The sequence below is a fragment of the Abramis brama genome (assembly GCF_963993115.1).
Source record: "Abramis brama genome assembly, chromosome: 23".
NCBI lineage: Eukaryota > Metazoa > Chordata > Actinopteri > Cypriniformes > Leuciscidae > Abramis > Abramis brama.
The window spans coordinates 9,126,722-9,151,390 of record NC_139985.1 but is presented as its reverse complement, the minus strand read 5'-3'; the positions used below and the strand labels follow the sequence as shown (position 1 = coordinate 9,151,390).

Sequence of the window (24,669 nt, the reverse complement as noted above, 5' to 3'; positions counted from 1 at the left end):
GGCTACTCAGCCACTAAAAAAATGCAATTTTCTCGTAAATAGTAACATATGGGCCTATTACCCCGGGTTTAACCTCTTCTGCTGGAGACAGCATTCAAGGAGAGGGAATGATAGCATGGAAACTGTATATTGTCCACAAAATGGAAAATGGGAAGTTGAATCAATGTAATGTATCAGAGTTGCAGTTGCACAGAATTTGTTGCTCACACACTTGTTATAAACCTTATGGTTCAAGGGGCCTTTAAAGGGATAGTTCAGACAGAAATGAAAATGTACTCGCTCTCAACTCAGTAAATAATACTTGAAAAGAGTAAATGACAAAATTTTCGCTTTTGGGTGAACTACACCAAAATGCTCTTGAAGCTTTTACCATTCGATTGCTTCTGTGAATGATTGTTTTATATTGTTATTTGTTCCCTGAAGCTCAAACTCATGTTGATAGTATATGTTTTTGTCTGTATGTAAAATGACCACCAGTAAGATGGCTGTGTGAAATGTTGAAATGCTCTTTTTGTGCATGCTAAAGGGATTTGCTTTTTATTATGGATTAACCGTCTTAATCTAAACTTAATTAAATGTCAAATCTAAAGGATTCATGATGTACTTGCTCATATATTTTTTTGTACATTTTGAGCAAAACAAAAAAAAGTAACAGACTTCGGCTTTAAGCAAAGCATAACATATTTGACGTGCAAATGCCTTTCCACTGAAAATACGGTGCAAATGACAACTTTATAAATGCAATTATTTATTCAAATGGTAGAAAAGTGTTCAAATAAGTAAATACAAAATATTTCAACCTGAGTATAAGAGCAAAGTAAATACAGTGTATCTAAAAGGAGCTAAAAATGTATGTATATAATATCAAAACAAAAAGGCTCCATCCCCCAAAGTCACAAAATCCATTATATAAACAGACAAAATGTGCTCAAAAGCAACAGTTTCTACCTATTAAATATAAAAAATGCACTAAATGATAGAATACTGAACTAAATACACATTTGTATGATGTACACAAACAGAGCCACATACGTTTCTGGAATTGCTGCATGCTCCGTACATCATTCTCCGTGTAGATAAACCTCTAAATTTCAGGACCATGTGACATTATGTCCACCTTCATGGGTGTCACATGAAGTGCTGGTGTGGACATTAATATAGTCAGTTTTTTTTAGAGGGAAAAACATCATAACAACAAAATATGAATAAATGACAAGTGTCCTGAGTAATTAATTGTCTTGAGTTAAAGAGCAATAGTAGACATCTTCAGTAACAGTCAGAACTAAAAGTTTGTGCTTTAAAAATTGGTGCTTTTTTATAGACCGTAGCAAAACCATTTTTGGTTTATATCACTTAAAAAATCATTTTTATTATTTAACAGTAGTACATGTTGAAATGTATTTCAATGTGTAATCCAATTCCAATGTCAAAAAAAAAAAAAAATTTTTATGAAAATATGTCCAATTAAATAAACACTACGCCAAATAGTGAACAATGAAATTTGATTCACCGGCACCGAAACCCTTCATATTCAATGCCCAAAGCATAAAGTCAAATACATCTTCAACAGACGTAAACAGTAGAATACAGTGGAAAGTGAACATTTGTATGTGCGTGTAGACGGTACCGGACACGACACATGAACACAGTGAAATCCTTTGGGATTCAGCTTTCTCCACCATTGTCTGTAAACGCAGAGCATCATATCACTGAGGTACTGAGATCTGTAGCTGCAGTTCTACACTGAATTTGTTTCTAGATGAGAGCCATTGTGAACATCCTTGGTTGCACACAAAGTTAGGCAGTTTTGAAAAGTCAATCTGGTGGTTCATTTTTGCCACAAAAAAAGGAAATATTTGGCAGGTCATTTTTTTCCCCCAATGTTTAAACCAGCGGGAATGAGTACAGGTGAATGAAGTAGGTCAGCATGTTAGACCTTTGACCATCCATGTCACGGGTAATAAATATCCATGAATCTTGACTGAAGTCTCTGGTGTCGACTCTGAAATTGAGTGGACCTGCGTTTTCCTCCGTTGCCCTCTAGTGGATCCTCTGAAGGTTCCAGCCACTATTTCACCAGTTTGAGTCTCTCAATGTGATGGCAAAGTTTGAGAGCAGGACCCAGTTTCAGCCCCATGTACTTCATGATCATGTCACTCCGTAAAAGCATCAAGGCCTTGCCATCAATCTCCTGTGGAAAACAATCAATCCATTATAACATCTACTATATAATTTAAAACATATAAACCTTTTTAGTACAAAGTAGTACAAAACATATGAAAGAAGTCAAGAAAATCACATCTTACATGTTTCCTGAAGAGCTCTGCATGTGGGCCCAGCGCCTGTGGATCGGCGTTGCGCACAAATTGCATCACTTCCTCTATACTCCATGATGACGGACACTTATTGGACGTTCTGGAGGAATCCTTCTCTGCTGCTTGATGATCAGGACCAGTGGTTGAGCTAGCAGCTAACAAATAAATATAATATATAAATAAATAATAAATATGGCAACTACAAAAAGGTTTTTACTTGCACATATGGATTTTTTTTTTTCTTAGATATAATCGCCACTAGGGGCACCAAAAAACATTCGAATGACAAAATCGGTAACGCTTTATAATAAGGGTACATGAATAATCATGTGTTAATATCTGAATTAATACTTCAACATGAACTAATGATGTTTATAACAAAACTGCATAATGTTATATTATGACAATATTATTTACATAGTCAATATATAATTTTATATATCTAGCCCACGACTGAAAATATGTCAAGCTAGAGGTCAAAAGAACCCAAAAATTGACCAACACATATTTTTTGGGAAACTGAACATTATGCTTCCCTGAATGAGTGCTGGTCTAGAATCAGCGCCTGCTTGACGGTCCTGCTCTCAGACGCTTTAATATGGAAAATAAAACTGAACCCCAAACATCGCTCCTACTCTTGAGATGCAATTTAAATAAATATGGCCCCCCGAGCCACTAACAGGCTTTAATCCATATCAAAGCCTATTGTGCCATTTGACATTTGATTAGAGAAAATACATCTGGTCCTCACACAAGCACTCTGTGCGGAACTGATATGGGAGTTTATCCCACGATAGAAATAGATCCAAGTCTCCGAAGAGCAGCGGTGATCGCGTAAGCCAAGCTGCCAGTCTGAAAGCATTCTGAGGGAGTTGAACAATGAAACGGTTCTGCTTTTAGAGCTCAAACACAAGACTAATGCCAACAAGCACAGACACCAACAGCTCAAAACCCCTAAAGACTTTCAATCATTCAACTCAACTCAAATTTATGATTAATAAATCATCAAAAACATGCAAGCGTATATACAGATCAGTTGTTTAAAGTGTCATGACATTTCTAACTGCATGAAATAATCGGTTAATATAAATGGATAAATATAAAATTGCAGCTGTCATAAATGATTTATCTGTGCACATCATTATAATTTTAGTTCATAGTTCATGTAATTATTTTTCAAAATAGCTTCCTCTCCTTCCTGCAAGACATCACTTCTCTGATGATGCGTTTACTGGCATGAGGGCGGGACAAGCTGTCAATCACATGAGATCAACCATCCAATCAATTCCTGATGGGCAAAATCAATTCCCGCTCTACATTTTTCCTTTTTCGAGAAGTCATTGACTCGTTTCACTCACATACAGGGAATGAAAGATTATCGCAACTTACGTTTCATGCCAACTTTAATATTATAAATGAAAGTTATTACAAAGTGTTACCTATAGATCTGAGTGCACTAGGTCTATTTAAAATAAATAAACAAGTCTTTAACAACTAAATCATCAAAAAAAAATGCTTATATACAGATCAGTAGTTTCTGACATTAACTGTGCATAATGATCTGTTTAGAATTATACATTTTTTATTTTATATTATGAAACAGTGAGTACAAAGTGTTAGCTATAAATCTGACAGCACTAGGGCTGTTTAAAATAAATAAATAAGCATGAACAAGTCTGGTCATTTACAAGCAATCGTACATGTTATTAATAGTGTGTGTGTGTGTGTGTGTGTGTGTGAAGGTGTTTAAACAAAGCGTTCTTACATAGCCTACCTTCCACTCGTCTGTGTGTGCGTGCGGGCCCCAGCTCCAAGGGGTTGGAGGAGAGTCTGCGGAGGGCTGGGGGGTGAGAGGGGTAGTGCGGGCTGCTTCCGGCCGGGGGGTGATACTCAGACGGGCTGCGTAGGGCAGGGGGCCGGGGGGCCACAGAGTTGGAGGCCGAGTCCATTGACTCTTCTGAGAACTGCTGGTCTGTAGTGGCACCATTTTCAGCATGGGCAATGGTTTCTGTCACAAAGAAGAGTGAAAAGCTGCATTAATACCTAGGTCATTATTTGGTAATAATATATGATTTGAAATAAACACATGTATACACTACCGTTCAAAATTTTGGGATCGTTAATAAAAATAAAAAAAAGCTTATTCCCACTATAGCTGCATTTATTTGATCAAACATGCAGTTTAAATATTGTTAGCAAATACTTTCAGCATCATTACTCTAGTCTTCAGTGTCACATAATCCTTCAGAAATCATTCTAATATGCCAATTTGGTGCTCAAGAAACATTTCTTTTTATGATCAAATATTGAAAACTAAAGCAATTTTTTCAGGATTCTCTGATGAATAGAAAGTTCAAAAGAACTGCATTTATTTGAAATAGAAACATGTTGTAATAATGTAAAAGGCTCAATTTAATACATCCTTGCTAAATTCAATTATTAATATCTTTCAAAACAAAACAAAATCTTACTGACCCCCCCAACCCCAACCCCAAAATACAAATACACAAGGGTAGTTTGCTACAAAGGTTTGAACAATGAATTTGTTTCTCATGATCTTTTACATAATTTAATGGATGAATATACCATTTAAAAAGCATCTCAGGATGTACTTAAAGCTGTGGCTACTTGTCACTGCTTTCATAAAGCTGAAATGTAACATATTTGGTCACTATATAAATCCTATACTCCCATTTCATAGTTTTTCTGACATTAAAATGTGGAAAGTAGTCATAATAAACAATGACTAGTTGTGTCACAATTACAGGGTTACAGAAGGTTTAACTTGCACGCTCGAGACTGTAAGTCTACACACCTACAGTATTTAACTAACACAAACTCACCAAAATAAATGTAGTACAGGATTCCTGTGTTCTGCATGAATAGAAATCTGACGCAACAAGTAGCAACACGTCTCAGAGTTTATAATTGTCCTCTAACACACATATGCGAACACTACTAGCAATTTTATAAAAAAAATTACTTTATCTTCAATTTGTGGCAATGAGCTTTATCTACGAGACATTTAATGAGAGCAGAACACACAACACCCACGTCTGGCAAATTATAAATCACCCACAGCAGTAAAAATAACCCAAACTGGCAGGTTATTCTCACCCTAATGAAACTCAGGCACTTAATTAGTTACAACGTAGACGATTTAATTAGGAGTCTGTCTGCATTATTAATTGTTTTATTTTGTGCGGTTAATAAGAAAATGAACAGAGGCGCCTAACTCCACCTAAAGAAAACCCCATCCTCCATTCACTTTAAGTTCGACCAATCAGAACTGGCCAGGACCTGCTGCAGCTAGTGTGGCATAAACACTCAATCGGTATTCATTCACTCCCAGATACGAACAAGCAAAAACACTCAGAACAGCTGAACGGGTCGTACCGTCTGAGGGCAGAGCTTCTGTTCTCTGTAGTTTCGGTGACAGGGCAGCGGTGTAGGCAGCTGAATCTCGGTTGAAACGTCTGGTACCTCGCGCTACGGACAAAGCTTCTGATGTCTCCTCTTTCACTGCAACAGAGGAAAAGTGCAGATATAGATCACTTCTGGAAGTCCACAGGATTTAAAAATCACAAGCTAGATTTAGTCAAATAAATGCATTTAAAAAAGCCCCTATTATGCTTTTCTGAATATTATCTTTCATGCAGTGTGTAATATAGCTGTTTGTGAGTGTGCAAGGTCTGTAAAGTTTCAAAGATCAAAGTGCACAGAAAATAAAGTTGTCTCCTAAAAGAAAGAATCAAATTTGCATTAATGCCAGCCTAGGGTCTTCATTGTCTGCCCACGAACAACGTCTACATTGACCCGCCCTGAGGCCTCAGAGTTTGGTTCGTGGAGTCGAGACGTTGAGAAGACACTGCTTTCTATGCTGCGAATATACTTTGCATGCACTTCCAAAGGATGAGGACTCGCTCTGGAATTGATACGGCAAAACCAATGCCATTGTTACAAATTCAAATATGGCAATGGGTGTTTGGTTTCTAACACATGCTGTAAGCGGTAGACCAATCACAACAGACTGGACCATTTGACCAATCAGAGCAGAGGAAGCTCTCGGAAAGGAGGGGTTAAGAGAGACTGAATCCTTAATCGAGATTAAGTGTTTTTTGACCTTGGATGCATGTAAACCTATTGTAGGAGTCCTCCAAAACAAAATGAGGAATGTTTAAAACAGCATAATAGGGGTACTAAGTTTTTCATTTAAAATAATTGTAATTCAATTTCTGCATAGTTTTAGTTCAGTTAACAATAACACGCACACATACCTGATTTGCTCCTTTCATACGGTGTGTGTGTGTTAGTGGTTAGTGGACTGAACGGCTGGCTGCTGAACAGGTTATCACACTGCAGATGGTGACACAGAGTTTCCAGAAAGCGCAGAACGAACGAAGCACTGGAGGCAGTGGGGAGCTTGACGTAGTGGATTCCTCCTTCAGAGCGAACTGAATCAAAGTAAATAGGGTGCAAAGTTAAAAAACACTGTATAACTCTTAAACATGTCACACAGAATGCATGTTGAATTTAGTATGCTTCTCATGAATACATCACTTGTGCTATAAAAAAAACCAAAATCTAGTCCCAACCCTCCAAATGCTGTTTGGGTGTGTGTGTGTGTGTGTAGGGGGGGGGGGGTGATCTGGCTAAATGGGTGCCGATTAAGGGGCCATGGCGTCGCAGCAGATGGCTCTACAGTCCTAGCGTGGGCCCCACCCCCTGCATACACACACACACAAAAATATAGACACGCTTACACATACACATACACACTTCCCCTGGGGACAGCCAAATCAAATGATCCAAACCAGGTTACACACAGATGTCATCCTTTATTACTCGCAGTCTGATGACATCAGCTGTGCACACACACTTTTTTTTAAACATGCACACACACCCTTATCTTTTCAGGTCAATCACACACCCATGCTTTTACTTTTTTCTCTTTATTGTAAAGCACACCACTGACAGTCTTAAAACAGCACTCAACTATACGAAATCAAACAGAGCTCAAGTCTTACATCAATATGCCATTCAGTTCTCAAAACACATTTGATTGTGGATGACTCTTCCAGTCGGGGCACCTTTGACTCCCTCAGGTTAAAAAAAAAACTTTGAACTGTTTCATCTTTGTTAAAACATGCATCACATGTCATGACCACGTCAAGTAGATTTCAGTAATATAATATGTGATGATGTGGATATATTGTGATATTTCAGAGAAAATGTTAGACTAAACCTAAACCCTAGAGTTACCTAGCAATAAATTAAATTTTATTTCAAAAAAGCATTTTTCTTGCTGGCAGCCAAGTCCTCCTAATCAAAGAATCCCCCTTAAATGAAACGCAGATCACACAAACTCTAAATCAGATCCAAACTAACCTCTGATGATTTCCCCTCCATCAGACTGAGACTGCAGGAAGCCGAACAGAGCTTTGGGCTGAAACGCACAATCCACGCAGGCTTGGACCGAGTGCTGGAGAACCGTGTTCACGGGGCCCGGCCCGAAGTGATCGGGCAGCTGCAACAACAGCTTGCGGTCCAGGTGCGGCCCCGAATCTCCGTGTTTATTCACGTACACACAAACTAGAAGAGGTGAGAGTGGATGGTCAGGTGAAGCGGACAACACAATGCAAAAGCATCAGAATGCCATGCCTAGTAGAAAATTGAGATGCACATGTTAAGACTTCAACCTGATGAACCACATTTCTGTGTGAAGTGTCAGTGCTTGTTTATGAGGTTTGCTTCAAGCCAAAATAATTTAAGTTTTGTAAATAAATTCAGTAAGATAAAAGCTTACCAGTGGACAAGACTCCTGAGTCTCTTGTTGTCTGTAGACTAGACAGTCTCCCATCTGACACTGAGGAAGACAATGTGGGGCTTGAAAGTGAATGAGGAACCTTTGGTTTCCTCTGTAAAGGTGGAAGACAGAGAGCGAGAGATAAAAAAACAACAACCAATACACCCTCACAAAACAACCCCACTATCATTTGCCCACCGTCTAAATCTCAAAACAATGGCAGAAGGCTATAAAAGCCTTATCATGATCGTGAATCCAGCATGTTTAATGTACCGTTCATGGGGAAGGATTATAGAAGAAGTGTTAATGTTTAATTTAGATAATCATTCATGACATACGAGACACCCTCAAATCAAACAAAAGCTGCATAATGATCAGTTACCAGGGCAATTTTTTTCTTTTTTTTCTTTCTTCATTTTTTAAAACCATTAAAATCCCATTATGTTGGCTAACAATGACATCAGATTCAATCGATCAATCAAAATATCTAATTTTGTGTTCCTCGGAAAAACGATAATCATACAGGTTTGAGTGAAAGTTAATAGTTATTTTTGTATTATTTATATATTATAGCATGTGTTAAAAAAATTGGTTTCATTTGTTATGTTCTTTTTTAATATTTAAAAAATATTTTATTTACCTTTAATTTATTCTTCTTTCAGTTTCGGTAATTTTAATACTTAAAATTAGTGCTGGGAAAAAATTAATCGTGATTAATCGCATCCAAAATAAAAGTTTGTGTTTGCATAATATATGTGTGTACTGTGTATAATTATTTTGTATATATAAATACACACATATGCATGTATATATTTAAGATTTGTATTTATTTATAAATAAATTATTTATATTTATATATAATATAAATTATGTATAAATGTATATACAGTATATACATGCAAATATTTCTTAAATAAATACATGCATATGTGTGTATTTATATATACAAAATAATTATACACAGTACACACACATATATTATGCAAACACAAACTTTTATTTTGGATGCGATTAATCGCGATTAATTTTTTCCCAGCACTACTTAAAATGCAATATAAATACTAGAGGATAAAAAACTTAAATGAAAATTAGAAATGCAACCAATTGAAAAAAAAGTTGTTTTATTTCAGCATTATATAAATTATAAAAATTAACAACACTTATTAATGACAATTTTCATTTTCAAAGAATTTAACTGTAAATATCATCAAAATAAATAAACAATCCCCTGTTAAACCTATTAACTGACCCATCCGACCACAAAAAAGCAGTTGTACCTTGCTGCCGGGTTTGGGTCCCCTCTTCTTGTATGGTTTGGGAGTGAGCAGTGAGCTCATGGGACTCTTGGCTGCATTGGACAGCGTTTGGCCGTTCTGTGACGTGGCGGCTGCGGCTGCTGCAGCCTCGGCGGCTTCTTTCAGCATCGCGATGGTCTGGCTCTTAGGTCTCCTCCCTCGTACCCCCTTGCGCACTGGCAGAGGGGGCAGAGGGTGCGGCAGGCGGTATGGGGACTGCATTGGGCGCCAAGAATGACTGGACTGGCCCAATGCTGGAATAGGAGTCTTCGGGAGATTGACTAAAGGTGGGGGAGAAAAAAAAAAAGAAAGGTTATAATACTACACATAATACTATACAATGACAAAAATGTTCAAATCAAATATTGTGCTAATTAAAAATATGAATCTTATACTTAAACTGTTAAAAAAATATATATTAATTTGATGATTACATTCCATGGTATTACAGCATTTTTTGGGCACTACAAAATGTAAAATACTATGCATTGTATATAAATATGGTTATCATGCTATACTATGGTTTATATTAAAGTAATACAATACCACAATACTGTACCATAGACCCACCATAGGCCTAGTACTTTTTAGTAAGAGAAAGCATTTTGTACATGGTTATGGTTTTATCCTACTAAAATCAACTGGTTATTCATCACAAGCATCATGGTTACAACAATATAGTAGAACCCACAAGATGACTATAAACCAAAGTCTTACATTAGTTTGTACATTGAGCCCTATTGCCACATGTGCAATATCCGCAAGTTAAATGAGATGATTTATACTGACATTCAACATGAAATAAGCTCTTACTGCAGATTCACCAATCTGTGTCTCACAAAGCATCATCCCATTGGCTATCACAATATGCAATGAATACATAAATAAGACAACCCTCACCCGCCCAACACAAACACAGAATAAATAATTAAATAAAATAAAAATAAGTCACTTCTTTTGCAGTTTGAATGAGACGAGCTACAAACTTTGATATTTTCCTTTTTAATTTGACCGCTTCTTCGTACTGCCGAATTCTCTTCCTCAGAGGCCATTTTGGATATTAGAAGCATCACATTACAGCCTTGAAAGTGGCTATTTAAATACAGGGAGCGCAAAAATTGAGTTGTCTAGAGATCCTCTTTAAGACAGTTTCAGCTGGCTATTGTGCCCCATAGGAGGCATGTGCTTTTCAGCACCCTATTGTTTTGTGGGCCGGCCTCCCCCCCCCCCCTCCGGCTTTCTGGTCAAAGGCCTCTTTTCTGTGGCCAACAGGTAATCCTCATTATAGGGAGAAAGAATGACCCCCTTCTCCACCTGGATGAGTGCGTTATCGGTTATCACGTTGTGGGACAAGATTTGACGAGTATGTAAGGGCTATGGAAGGAGTTCACAGCTAGAACTGCATCTTTGCATTTTATTTCAAGTCAATTGTATCTTGCATAGAGCAACAAACAATTTTCTATGAATATTTCTGAGCAGGCAAGTTAATGTATTATTCATTTTGTAGCTGGTTCAAAATGCAGTGCCTACTTTATAGTCTCATTTAAAAAGAGAACCTTATGGTTTTCATTTGAAGCACCCTAAATCCCTAAAAATATTGTTAAGTGTTAAAAAAGGCATTTGAATGCACTGAAAAGACAAAATAATAATAAAAAAGTGATTTGCCAAGCAGATGTACAAAATGACACCGCAAAAAAATAAAAATAAAAAAATAAAATAGATAGTGCTCTGAGTTATGTTCATTTTAAATTCATCAAATGAATCCATGCGAGTTTGCTAATAAAAAATTTACTTGCCTTGCAAACCAAATAACATTAATGTCTGCAAATTCTTTTCAGTCTCCTCAAAAAACCCACAATGAATTTCTGCAGTTCAGCATAAACAAATTCATCAATGAAGGTGTAAAATAGCACAAGTCGACGCTTTTGAAGTGCCAAACAACATCCAAGTGAAATCCCCCAACTCATACACATCTCCTTTAGACCAATGGCACCAAATCCCCTTATTATAGCTTCTGTATAGGCCATCTCTAAGATCAGATAAACTTCTCCTATTACAGGGCGGCTGACGGGCGGTCAGCAGAAGCCGGCTTTGCTAAGTACATCTGGGAGCTTTCACAGAGGCCTACGTGCAGCTGCTCTCCTGGGCCTCGAGAGGAAAACCAAGCCGGAGCCATGCAGACGTTTAATGAGGAGACGAGAGAAAGCGTGCGAGGAATGGACAAGTGTTTTCTTTCATTCGAAGGTTGGAAAGTGTGCGATTCTCATTCAAATATCCTATGAATATAAGGCGGCACGTGAGGAATCAAGCTTATTAAGCGCACCAATGGGCATGCAAAACAGACGCAAACACTTTCAGGAGCTCGGTCACGGACAATGTAAAAACAAACTTTACCCACTAATCACCCCATGCATTTAAAAATGAAGCGAACCAGCTGATCACAAAAATGACCTCTCTATGGTCTGCTGCAGCGTGACCCAGTGACCTCCAAGTTGACTCCCAGTGCACAGACACACACCCTTCTGGGCGTCTGGTCACGGGAGAGGTTGCGACTCATGTGGAACAAAGGTGTCCGGGCAAAAGCAGTGTAATTACTCCATCTCTTCCACAATATTTACATTTCGCCCCACACCAGACCCGAACGCCCGGGCAATCTGTCTGCGGCTGACGGCGGCTTCAGCTCAGCGGGAACTAGAACCACATGTTGTGGGGGAGTAACGCCGAAAAAGAGTGAGCGTGTGTGTCTGTGTGAATGGTAAAAGGGGATATAGAGTTCCCTGAGCCCCAGGCAATTTAAAGAAACAATGCAATCTGTTAAAGAGCTGAAGTCAAAACAGCTACCGCGGTTCAACAAAAGCTTAAAAATATTTGTGCAGCTTCTGTACAAAAAAAAAAAATCATCCTAGCATTTCCTTTGTAATTCTACTAGTCCTTTCAAGTCAGCAGATTTTTTTTCCTTTCTGCTGGAAGTTATAGCTTATCGGTTATTGAATGAATCTACCTGATGCATATCTATTATCTTGCTAAAACAAACAAAAGTAAATTCAGCACAGCACAAAGCACAAAACAGAAATCGACAGAAGCGTTTTAGTAGAACTATCAATGGATCACCTTATGAATGACCAAACCTTTTTCTTGAAAGGGGTTTAAGGACTCTTTTTGTGGCAAGCCATTTTATCATTTAAAATGATCAATTTTATGTTACTAGTAGCCTACTTTTTTATTACTAGTAAGTAGTCCGAGAGTGACTAGCATCTTAGTACTTAATTCAACAGTGATACGCATCTATTCAACTGGTCACTAATAATTATTTACAGCATGCTGATACTTATTCCCTTGCTGGTATATTGACAACTATTTATTCGTTTCAACAATTCCATAGTGATCCGAGGTTCAGATAATAACTTCATTTTAGACTAGCATGTATTACAATTGTTGCTGGTATCTATTAAGTAAGATTTTCCTGAACCATGTAGTATAGCCATTCTGACTAGTCACTGCATACTGCAAAAAAAACAAATGCAAGTTGTGCATACTAGCATTCAAAGAATAAATATTAATGATGACTAATTGAATACTTATTACTACAGGAATAAGTAGGCTACCTAATGAATAGATACTAGTGAATGTGGAAAAATACACTAGTCACTATTGCATTACTTGTAAAATATAAATACTAGTAAAATAAATATAGATACTGGTTGGTTTAACGAAATAAATATGAAAATGGCTTACCATTATAGTTCTTTAGCTCAATGAATGCTTTTCACTAATAGAGAAATAAAAGTGCAGTGTTAGTCCACTACAGGAGGAAGAGACTAACTGAACGCAACAGGAAAGAACCCTTTGCAAAAACACACTCGAATTAAACTCGTGTGACCTAAATGCACAAGCCACTAAAACAAAGCAACAGACATCAGAGACAAAAGCCTCGAAATACACCAGAGGAACTCACCAAAACGCCAACTTTCAACTATATCCGCGTGCTGCGCCAACGAATCCGGTGTAAATCTTTTCCCTTGGTTGAGAATGTCTGGCAAATATTGCTTTTAAAGCAATATAACAACCGGAGCTCGCGCTCACTTTCGCACCCGGTTTGAACAACAGCGGTAAAAGCGCATGACAAAGCCCGTGCCGGTGGAGCCCTGATCGGGCAATATCTGATTAATATGGAGGCGGGGACGAGGAGTGGAGGAGGAGTGGAGGTGGAGGAGGGGGGGCGGGGTATTCATGTTATCAACCAGTGTTGACAGTCCTCAAATGGGCGCCAAATTACATTATTATTAAAATACAATAAAACATTCAATTAAAGAAGAGCTTATTTGTATTTTATTAAATACAAAATATCATTACATATCAATATCATTTATTTTAAGATTAAGATTTAGTCTACATTTTGATGTAACATTCATAAATAATAATTACTTTTATTATTATCATTATTATAAAAATTATAAATTATAAAAAAAAGTTAATCTACATGTTGATTTAACATTTATAAAAAATATTTTTTTAATAATAGTAATTATTATTTTAAAGTAATTATTTGTAAATGTTACATCAAAATGTAGACAATGTTAGATGTAAATATTAATAATATTTTATATAATAATAATATTTTTCTTTAAGATTTAGACCTTTTAGACTATAAATAATAATTATAAATAATAATTACCTTTGTTATTATTATTACTTCTACTACTACTACTACTACTAATAATAATAATAATGATGATTTACTTTTTTAAACCATATGTCCAAAAAAAACAACAACAAAAAAACATTGCACATCACTGTCAAGTTTTTCAAAATGTTATTTATATAAATCTGGCACGGGTTGTTGTTAACTCTGACAAACTATCACATTTACATTCAACATCCCATACTAATCAGTCTCCTGCCATTTCAAAAGCGGGCCTCCTCCCAGGCTTTTAGGGCTGGAGGGGGTAAAAGGTTAATGAAGATCAGATTCAGAGCGCCCAGTTTGAAGCACGTGGGTCCAGAGAGGCATGAATGATGCTCCTGCTGGAAGTATTTATGTGCTTTCTTACACACCCGGCGGGTATAGTCTGGTACCCACACCTCAATCTGGTACCAGTCGTAATCCCAAACCCCATTCAGAAAGATTATTAGATTATTACAAATACACAAACAGGCCTATAGAGCCAAATTGGATTTGTCTGCTTTGTCTCACACATTTATTTTAAATGCATTAAGCTACATAAGTGTGCGAGAATGATGTGTGAAAGCACTAACACTTATTAAAAAAAAAAACTCCCCTATGGTTCTCACTTTAGGTGTGAGAACAGGAGCAAAGGTGAATACATATTTAGTGCTAATAAACACCTCTAAGAATAACTTAAAATGAGCCATGAGGAAGATAATATAGGCAAAGCATGCCATCTAATCATACTGGATTATTGTTTAAGGCTCTGAAAAAAAGCAGTCAAATATTTCCTAATTCATTACAAAGGAAAGAATAAAATTAAAATCATATAAACAATTGAAGGTATGTCGGAAATATTAAATGATTAAATTCAAAGCCATTAAAATATATTTTGCATTAGGCAGGCCGATTGTTTTTTCTTTTTTTAATGAATAATTCAAGTCAAAGAAATTTGAAAAATTCAGTGGGGAATTTTTTTTTTAATCAATATTGTATCAAATTCTCATCTGAGATGGGAAAAAAACAATTTTTCTTTCATTTTCTCTTAAACAATGTTATAAATGCTTCATACGTGGCATCGCCAGAGGCTGAATCTTTGAGCTCTTTTGTAATAGTACATCAAAAACATAAACTGAACTGATGACCTGCATCAAAACAAACCTAGAAGACGTTTCTAACACAAACCAGCACGCTCCAGATATTCCGACATCTTCTCAGATTACAGGAAAACTGAGAACGCTTTTCTTTTTAGGAGTAAATGTTTTAATTTAAAAAGTAAATGCTTCATTTATTTGTAACTGACTGCAATAGATCTGAACCAAAAGCTAAACCTTTGTCTTGTGTCCAGAGCTTGCCTTTCCATTGTACTAAGCACTTATTACTGTTGTTCTTTGCTACATTATTAACATATGCACATCTGCGCACACCCAATGTGCTCTGCGCCCGAGGTGAAACCCAGCAAGAAAAACTAGAAATACAAAAAAAAAAAAGCCATCCTTCAAACATCAACAGACACGTTGTTTTTTTTGTTTTTTTTCAGTGCTCATTAGAAAGGTGGTATTCACTAATGATCAGTTAAAACTATGCAAGGCAAATGAAGACAAATCACACACAAAGGAAAATATAAACTCGCAGTTCATGCTTTCATATCTCCATTCAAAACTCATTCAAATATCATCAGAATTTAGTTTAAATTAGCTTTTTCATATTTATTTGTAAAATGAGCCTATGGTCTTACCAAATTTAGCACTCATAAAAACCACTCATAAAACCACATAATTGAAACATATATGGCTGTTCTTTTAATTCTACATCATTTTTATCTCTCAAAAAGAACATGAAACCCTAAAACCCTTTCTTTTTTTGTTGTTGAATAAAGAAAAAGTATTTTGTTGTAACTATAACTCTTCAAACTATAAAGTACTGCTGAGTCATGGATTGATCCAAGCATTTTCAGTAAAACTTGGGCAGTGAATTGTAATCAGTCTGTCAATAACAGTTCCAGTTCTGATGGTTATGAGAAAATTCAAACTATTGAGTCTCAAAGACAAAATCACTTATTTATTTCAACCAGTATTTTAATGGAGAAATTTTCTAAAATCCCTTTAAAACAAAACAATCCGATAAATATTATAATGCCATGAACTATATCAAACTCGATGTATTTACCAAAATCACTGGCTATCTCGAGTAGCTTTTGTACAAGAACGGGGAAAAAAGGACCACAGATTCTCAATTTGTCCAGAATTGTGCAGCTCTACTTCATACTTAAAGAACCTTGTGTCTGACTGGGATAAATGGGAAACTTCTCCCAACACCCAATATCCTTTCAGTCTGGTCGTGTCCGCTCTGGTAAAAGCAGGAAGAGAGCAGTAAACATGCCTCGAAAGTATTCAGAGGAGGAAGAACTCATAGACACGTAACTACCACCATCCATCAACAAGTCAATTTTCATTCATTTCACATCAATTATCCTGCCAGAGCCACACAAACTGCTCAAGCACGGGTTAAACATTTGAACAGCACCAACAGACAGTGATAAACCATCACATCCAGATTTATGACACATCAGGAAATGATATATTTATGATATAGTCCAGAAATAGCAGAAATAATGTAGTCCAGCAAAGTGTGCATGTTAAGTAAAAGTTGCTGTCAAGAAGAATAAGGTGTATGCATGTTGCTCACAATATATATATATATATATATATATATATATATATGCATACATATGTACATTTTATACAATATCGGTCAAACATTTTTGAAAGAAGTCTTTTATGCTCATCAAGCCTGCATTTATTTGATCAAAAATACAGAAAAACAGGAATACTGTGAAATATTTTTACAATTTAAAATAATTGTTGTCTATTTTAATAGACTTTAAAATATAATTTATTCCTGTGATGCAAAGCTGAATATTCAGCATCATTACTCCAGTCTTCAGTGTCACATGATCCTTCAGAAATCATTCTAATAAGCTGATTTGATACTCAGTTATTATCCAATGGTGGAAACAGTTGTGCTGCCTAATATGTTTTTTTTTTTTTTTGGAACCTGTGAAACTTTTTCAAGATTCATTGATGAATAAAAAGTTAAAGTTTTTACTGAAAGTTATTCGATATTGTTTCTCTGTGCAGTTATCGTTACAGTTGTGGTGTTCAATAACTCCGCTATTGTTTTATATTTATAACATTTTTAGAACAATATCTTTATCACTATCGTTATAGTTATTGTTCTTAAAATTCATAAACTGTAGCCAAAAACTATAGCATAGGCTATCTCTTATGAATTCTGAGTTCTCATCCATTTGACATCAATAATCTATTAAAATAATAGTAGTGCTACTCAGTCTTTTTTTAGTAAGTATGAAATTGGTAGGGGGAAAAGGATTCCCACAAAAAACTAATTCTTATGATACAAAGAAATCTTAAAAAAAGAAAAAACGATTTTTAAAACAATTATTAAGTCATCAAATTAAACAATTTCACTTTGTAAAACTTGTTTTCAAAGTTCAAAATCATGTAGGCTATATAATAAACATTTAATCAGCAAGAAACTGCAAAATTGTGCCAACTGGTTCACTGTCCACTTGAACTTAAAAACACTAAATATTTGATGGAGAGAAAAAGGTGGTTTCTCAAGTCTCTTGATTGATCAAGTCACCACGACCCCAATACATCTCCCAATTCAAACAACATGAGGCAATGACGTTTCTCTGTACACACTGGAAAAAAAGCCTGTAGTGACCCCTAGTGGTCAGAGACTGTACTCACAGCAGCTGCCAGGAGGTTGCAGACTGTGGTTGGTCAGTTGACACCAGCCCACGGGGAAGATGTCCCTGGAGTCATACAGGCACCAGTAATCGAACGCTCCTCTCCAGCCATCGAACATGATGAATATCTTGTCACCTCTCACTTCTCCGATGGTAGCGGGACAGATGAGGTAGGGATTTTTTCGGTCCACTGCCTCCAGTTTCATACCGGGTTTGAAGTAGTTTTGAGTGGGTTTGGACGGCTCCTGAGGCATTCACAGGAAATACATCAATTTAATTTCAAAATACAGTACAATATAACAAAAGCAATGTTTATGCTAAGCTCTAAATAGTTGAAAGATTGTGTTGTGGAACAAACTCTCCACTTTCCGTTTCTTTCACAGCTTTATTATAGCAATTACCTTTTTAAAGGCTGAGGCTGGAGCAATGTCTGCCCCACTTAATGTTTTTAATAGGAACATGGGCCATGAAGAAGCGTTCATTCTGAATCCTGAAGATGGGTATAAACAGGCAATAGATTATGAACAGAATGGAAAAGAAGGAGCATATTGCCATAAGTATGCACGGCAAAAAGTTCACTTTCAAATCATTATTGTGCTTTATTTAAAGAAGAAAAAAACTACTAGATTTCTTATTAACACAGCACAATTTTGTTCTTAAACATGACATTATAACACTGATATAACTATCCAAAGGACCATCATATGGGATGTTTGTTTCCACAAAACACTTTAAATTAACAGCGGTAACACTTTAGTTGAGGGTCCAATTCTCACTATTAACTAGTTGCTTATTAGCATTCATATTACTAGGATATTGGGTGTTTATTAATACTTATAAAGCACATATTTATGCCTCATTCTCTATGACTGTATTATACATCCCTTAATCCCTAAACTTAACAATCTTACTAACTATTAATAAGCAGTAATTATGAGTTTATTGAGGCAAAACTGGTAGTTAATAGTTAGATAATAGTAAGAATTGGACCCTAATCTAAAATGTGACATATGGGACTTATTCAGACCTAAACTTTATTTTGCTGAATCTTTACACTAATATCAACAATGTTTGAATTTTCTCCTGTGCATCTTATTTTTCTGTTTTATATCCCAGAATGCATCAGTGCAGAATTTACCCAGTGGTGGCTGCAACATGTCGCCACTCTTCTCGCATGTGCCGATAGGTTGAATGTCAGAGGAGTCAACCAATCGCCAGAAGTCATTGGTGTTGTCACTGCCATCCAGCCTGAGCCGCAGACGCACGCCCATTGACCCCATCACCGTGGCGATGCACACGGAGGTGGAATTCCTCGGGTCACAAGCCTCCACTTTCATTCCCACTTTAAAATCATTACTGGGAGGGATTCTGGACTAGAGAGAGAGAGAGAGAGAGAGAGAGAGAGAGAGAGAGAGAGAGAGAGAGAGAGAGAGAGAGAGAGAGAAAACATTACCATGAAATGTTAATGAAATACTGTGAATAATATATGAATAATGGCATATAGGGATCCGTTAGTGTCACATGATCCTTCAGAAATCATTCTAGTATGCTGATTTGGCGTTTTGGTGTATAGTTATAGTATATATATATATATATATATATATATATATATATTAGTGCTATCAAATCGATTAATCGCATCTAACATAAAAGTTTTTGTTTATGTAATATGTGTGTATATATATTATTACATTTATATATATATATAGATATAGATAGATAGATAGATAGATAGATAGATAGATAGATAGATAGATAGATAGATAGATATAGATATGTACACTGTATAGTATAATTTCTATAAAAATAACTCTTACTGGTCCTAAACTTCTGAACGGTAGTGTAAAAATACAACTTACAAACTTTATTATTGAACTAATATATTTATCATTAAAAACAGCACATTCACTTCATTCTATTTTAATTCCACTTCTTTAAATTCAGATTAAATTTAAATTCTTCATTGCAGTCTCAAATGAAATTCAGAAATTGAATTGGAATTTAAAAGACACATAACTCTGGTATCAAGACTCATTAATCTTGTAAGGAGTTACATAATATAAAATATACCAGTTATAACAAATTAAGCAGCAAACATCCATGGATGACCCTTTATTTAGTCAGAACCGCAGCATCGAGAGACTTACCTGTCTGAAACAGCTGGGGGAAGCAGGACAGGCTGAAGTCTCTCTCAAGTACATTTCCCAGCTGAACGGCCCTGATGAATGAGCGGGGGAGAGAAGTGTATCAGGAAGTTTGAGATAAAGTAAACAGTACATGTTTTTGTTTCTTTACAAGTTAATAAAGAAAGAGAAGGATCTACCAGTGAGCTTTTGTGAAGGGAGTGAATCCTCATTATTCCTCCCTGATTTCTCCTTATTACTGTATTTTTTGTCTGCTATTAAAAAGACATAGTCAGTCACAAAACTAGAGAATAATAACAAATAAGTTACTTCATTATGAAAAGGGACTAACAAAAAAGGTTTAATTAAAATGTCAAAATGGCATGAAGTAGCAGTTTTGACCTTTGTGATGGGTTTTGCCCATGGTGACCTGGAGAACCACATGAAGCGGACAGAAACTGGACAGATCCTAAACAGCCAACTGAAAGAAAGAAAGAAAGAAAGAAAGAAAGAAAGAAAGAAAGAAAGAAAGAAAGAAAGAAAGAAAGAAAGAAAGAAAGAAAGAAAGAATTTATTTATTTTTAATTATTTTTAATAGCAATCATACTGACAGTCATTCCGTGTCAAATCAACCAGAGAGACCCAGCTCAAATTTTTAATTTTGTTAATATTTTTTTCTGAAGAAAGACAAACATAAATAGTAAGGAAAGCCAAAATATGAAATGCCATGGATTAATATTTAATTGTCAAAATGACAATTTCCACCTAAAATTTAAAGCCAAATTACAAAGGGAAGAAAATGACTTGAAAGATGGCAGCATTATTATTTTATTTTTATAGAGAGATTGGTAGGTCTATAATAAATTCTGTTCTTTCTTTCTTTCTTTCTTTCTTGTTCTTCTTTAATTACAATAAGTAGGCTATCAGCTGTTTGAAAATTTGGTTTTCAACCAATGAAAGTGGGTAAAGTTCAACAGTAGAGAAATTAATACTTTTATTATTATTACTTTTAGGATGCATTAAATTGATTAAAAAAATACATGTAAGGATAATACATAATTGCTAAAAATATTTCTTTCAAATAAATGCTGTTCTTTTGAACTTTCTACTCAAAGAATCCTGAAAAAAGTATCAGTTTCCACAAAAATATTAAGCAGCAGGACAACTGTTTTTAATACTGAGCAGCAAATCAGCATATCAGAATGATTTCTGAAGGATCATGTGACACTGAAGACTGGAGAAATGATGCTGAAAATTCAAATCAGTTTTAGTGAGATCATGTTATCTGTAAATAATAGTCTTCTCTTTTATCAGCTGGTTCAGCTTTGGCCAAGAGTTCATGAACTCTTCCCGGAAACCATATTACAGCATTACGGAAGACAGGGATTATACTTTATACTCCCTACAGGCGTCTGAGTGCAATTTATTCCACCAACATTGTACTGTGCAAAAAAAGAGAAAAGATTATCACTAAATCACAAATACCTTTAGAGAATCAAAGCACTGGACTAAGAAAAGCTTTTTCTTCTATTTGACATCATAATAAGTTACTGAGCTTCTGAGGGACCCAGCGCTCTCTGATCAAAGCCTCGGCTCGCTCAGCAAGTGATAAGTCACATCTCAGTTTGGGGGAAATTGGCTGCAGCTGACGTCCCGTGCAAACTGACAGTGGGATGAAGGACTTCCCTTTTATTCCTATAGTGATTCGTAATGGGACATTCAAGATAGCTAAATAAAAAAACAAATAAAGACTAAAACAAATCATTTTTCCATTTTAATCACTTCAACAAACTATTAGAAATTGTTGCGATCAGAATTGACAAAAAATCAATTTTCTTCAGGTGCGTGGAGCCAAAAAGATATGGAAAACGAGCAAGAAGGTGGCTGGATTCAGTACAGACTACAGAAGTCTATCAAAACATTTTGCATAGTGCAAAAAGTGCAAAGTGAATTAAAAAACAAATGAACAGGAGCAAATGTTTCAGCACATTGCTATCTTCAGTGCTCACTTTGCAACAAACATTCACCCTTTTGTTGGTAAATTAGCAATTAGGGGTAACAAATCAATTACATTTGCAAAATGCTTTTCTTTTTTTTTTTTGCAAAAGTGAAATGCTATTAACAAATATAATACTACAGCCTTCAATCTACTGTGTTTTTAAGTTTCAGGTTGTCTTTTATACACAAATATGAATTTAGAAGCACCATGTGGTTAATAAGGTCCAACTAAACAGTGTTGGGTTAGTTACTCTAAAAAAGTAATCAAAGCTACTAATTACATCTTCAACAGTGTAATTAGATACTTATTACTAGTACTTTCTAAATCCCATATCAACATCGACCAGTTGAAAAGTAAAGGACAGACAAGAAACTGCTCTTTTAATTCTGTCAATTAAATAATGTAAAATTGCATAAATTATTCTTGAACTGACCAAAGTATGTAAATTTTGATGTTAAATGCACTATTGTTTTATATAGAATATTCCATACAGTATTATGCAACTCAGAAGTAACTGTAATTAAATTTTAGAAAAATTAAGAGTAATACATTACTTTGCTTTTTCAAGGGAAACGTAATTAAATTACAGTAATGATTTACTTAGTAATGCATTAAACCCAACACTTCATTGAAATATTAAATCAGGACCTTTAAAAATATAACATAGAAATGTAATGTGGGCATATTGGAATTACAAGGTATATTTTAAATAGTTTTTTTTTTAAGAGAAATGCAATAAAAACATGTATTTCTGCCTTGTTTCTTACTTTCTTATCCAGGCAAAAGATTGAGCAAAAACCTCCAGATGATGCTGAAACCAAAAAGTCCCAAAGAGAGTCCTGAAAACAAGTCTGATTTGTGGGGAAAGAAAGATACTATCCTTTCAAAGTCACGCCAATGTTTCTGCTCCGAAACTACCAGCCACTTCTGTCTGGATAGCAGACAACCTCTCTCTCTCTCTCTCTCTCTCTCTCCCTCTTTTCCTCCTCATTCTTCTTTCTTAAGCTGTGAATCCCATTCAGAGACTCGTCATAAAGATTCCAAACCGCCGTAAAAAGGTCAATAGTCAGTGTACATTTGTGGGAGTCTGCAGCAGCACATGAAAAGGATTCCAACACCTCCCATTAACAGATGATGTCTACATTTTGTGGTCTCTCTCTCTCTCTCTCTCTCTCTCTCTCATTCTGTCTGTCTTTTCAAGGCCTTTCCACCCCCTCCAGACAGGAAGCCTTCTCTTTATTTAGATTTCACAGATGAGTGAGATTAAAAAAATGTCAAGATAAATGTTTTTATGTATTAATTTTCATGTTGTTTTCATGCCAGAATTCAATTCCAATTCCTAAATAAAGAGAAGACACACACATATGAATGATGCATTGAAAATAACCTTTAATTGAATTAAATATTAGCATTAAGTGTGTTGAAAAAAACAAATTCAGCATCTGTAGATTAATTTGATAACTTTTACTGAGACAAAATAACTGACAAAAACCCTGAAACAATGAGTGTCACATAAACAGTGAACTGCCCTTCTGTCATGGGTGGAACAGATGCCAGTGTCATAAACATGCAGATTGTTAAATAATTTTATCGTTATTGCTTTTTTAAAGCAAATTGATGCATGTAATACATAACACATATATCTGTCTTACTTTTTGATGCAGTGTAAATAGCTTTTCGTATGCACTCAACACCAGTGTGCCAATTAGAGAGAGGCCGCAGAAAGCTGTTTTAGCTCAGGGAATAACAGACGCAAGAAAACACAGCGCGCGCGCACATAACATCATCCCATATGTAAACATGCATTCAGCTTCCGCATCAGTGACCATGAGATGCTAAACGAGCGAATAGATGCACAATACACTGCTGCACAATTAATTCAATATAATAGATATGAAAAATGTGCCACTGCTGTTCGCTCACCGTGTAAGGTCGGACAGTGCTGCTGTTCTGCTTTACTTTCCATTGGAACTAGGCCGCCATGTTTCGAGCATCCGCGCATGTCCAGCAGCATCTGCGCCTTATATATTTATATTTATATATCAATGGGAACATCGAAGAACTACAGATAATCTTGTATGGGTGAATCTGAGTTTCAAACTCCCAATATTCCTTTTCAAATCCAGGTTTACACGCTGAATCCGGTTTGAACTGAATTCGAGTGACATTCTAAAAATAGAATGGAATTTAAGTGGATATATGTTATTTTGCTTACAGATTAATTATTAGTGAGTTGGGGAAAAAAATATAGGCCTATATGAGGAATATCATGTTCATTGTGGTTACAAATAAACACAATTTAACTATAAAAATGTAATTTATGAGGTAGTCTACTTGATGTTAATTAAATAGGCATTCATTAGGCTATCTGGTCTAATAATACAGCAAATGTGCAAATTTTATCATCGCATATAATTATTCTTTTAAATAATTCAAATGATCTATAGCCTTTGTCTACTATAGCCTTATATTTAGCCTATAACTTAAAAAAGTTTTACTCCTGTGTGAAATGGGGTCATATTAAATAGGCTATAAGAGCATGACTGCTGTAAATAACACTTATTAAGAAAACAACTTTTTATTATTATTATTTGTATTGCATGTGCTACTTTTCAGATGGTAATAATCGCTAGATGGCACCATGCGCTTTTCCTGAAGAATCACTCCATGCAGTCAGGCTGCCGTCTCGA

The 24,669-nt window shown here is 35.7% G+C and overlaps 1 protein-coding gene across 4 annotated transcripts; it reads right to left on the bottom strand.

Annotated features, from left to right (window-relative positions):
* Positions 1-730: 730 nt before the first annotated feature.
* Positions 731-24,024, bottom strand: scml2 (Scm polycomb group protein like 2). Of its 4 annotated transcripts, none has more exons than XM_084100242.1 (15): positions 23,903-23,967; positions 20,383-20,461; positions 20,181-20,252; positions 20,005-20,075; positions 18,996-19,230; positions 18,259-18,347; positions 17,859-18,102; positions 9,399-9,697; positions 8,122-8,233; positions 7,704-7,907; positions 6,593-6,769; positions 5,712-5,837; positions 4,081-4,323; positions 2,307-2,470; positions 731-2,191 (listed from the first exon to the last, which is right to left on the bottom strand). In XM_084100242.1, exons 2-15 carry the CDS (start codon positions 20,402-20,404, stop codon positions 2,069-2,071), a joined length of 2,181 nt encoding a protein of 726 aa, XP_083956368.1. In that variant the 5' UTR covers positions 20,405-20,461; positions 23,903-23,967; the 3' UTR covers positions 731-2,068. The 4 variants fall into 4 exon arrangements, with proteins under 4 accessions (XP_083956368.1, XP_083956370.1, XP_083956369.1 ...); XM_084100244.1 differs by having other exon boundaries at positions 4,090-4,323; XM_084100243.1 differs by lacking the exons at positions 20,181-20,252; positions 20,383-20,461 and having other exon boundaries at positions 23,903-24,024.
* Between the last annotated feature and the right edge of the window lie 645 nt (positions 24,025-24,669).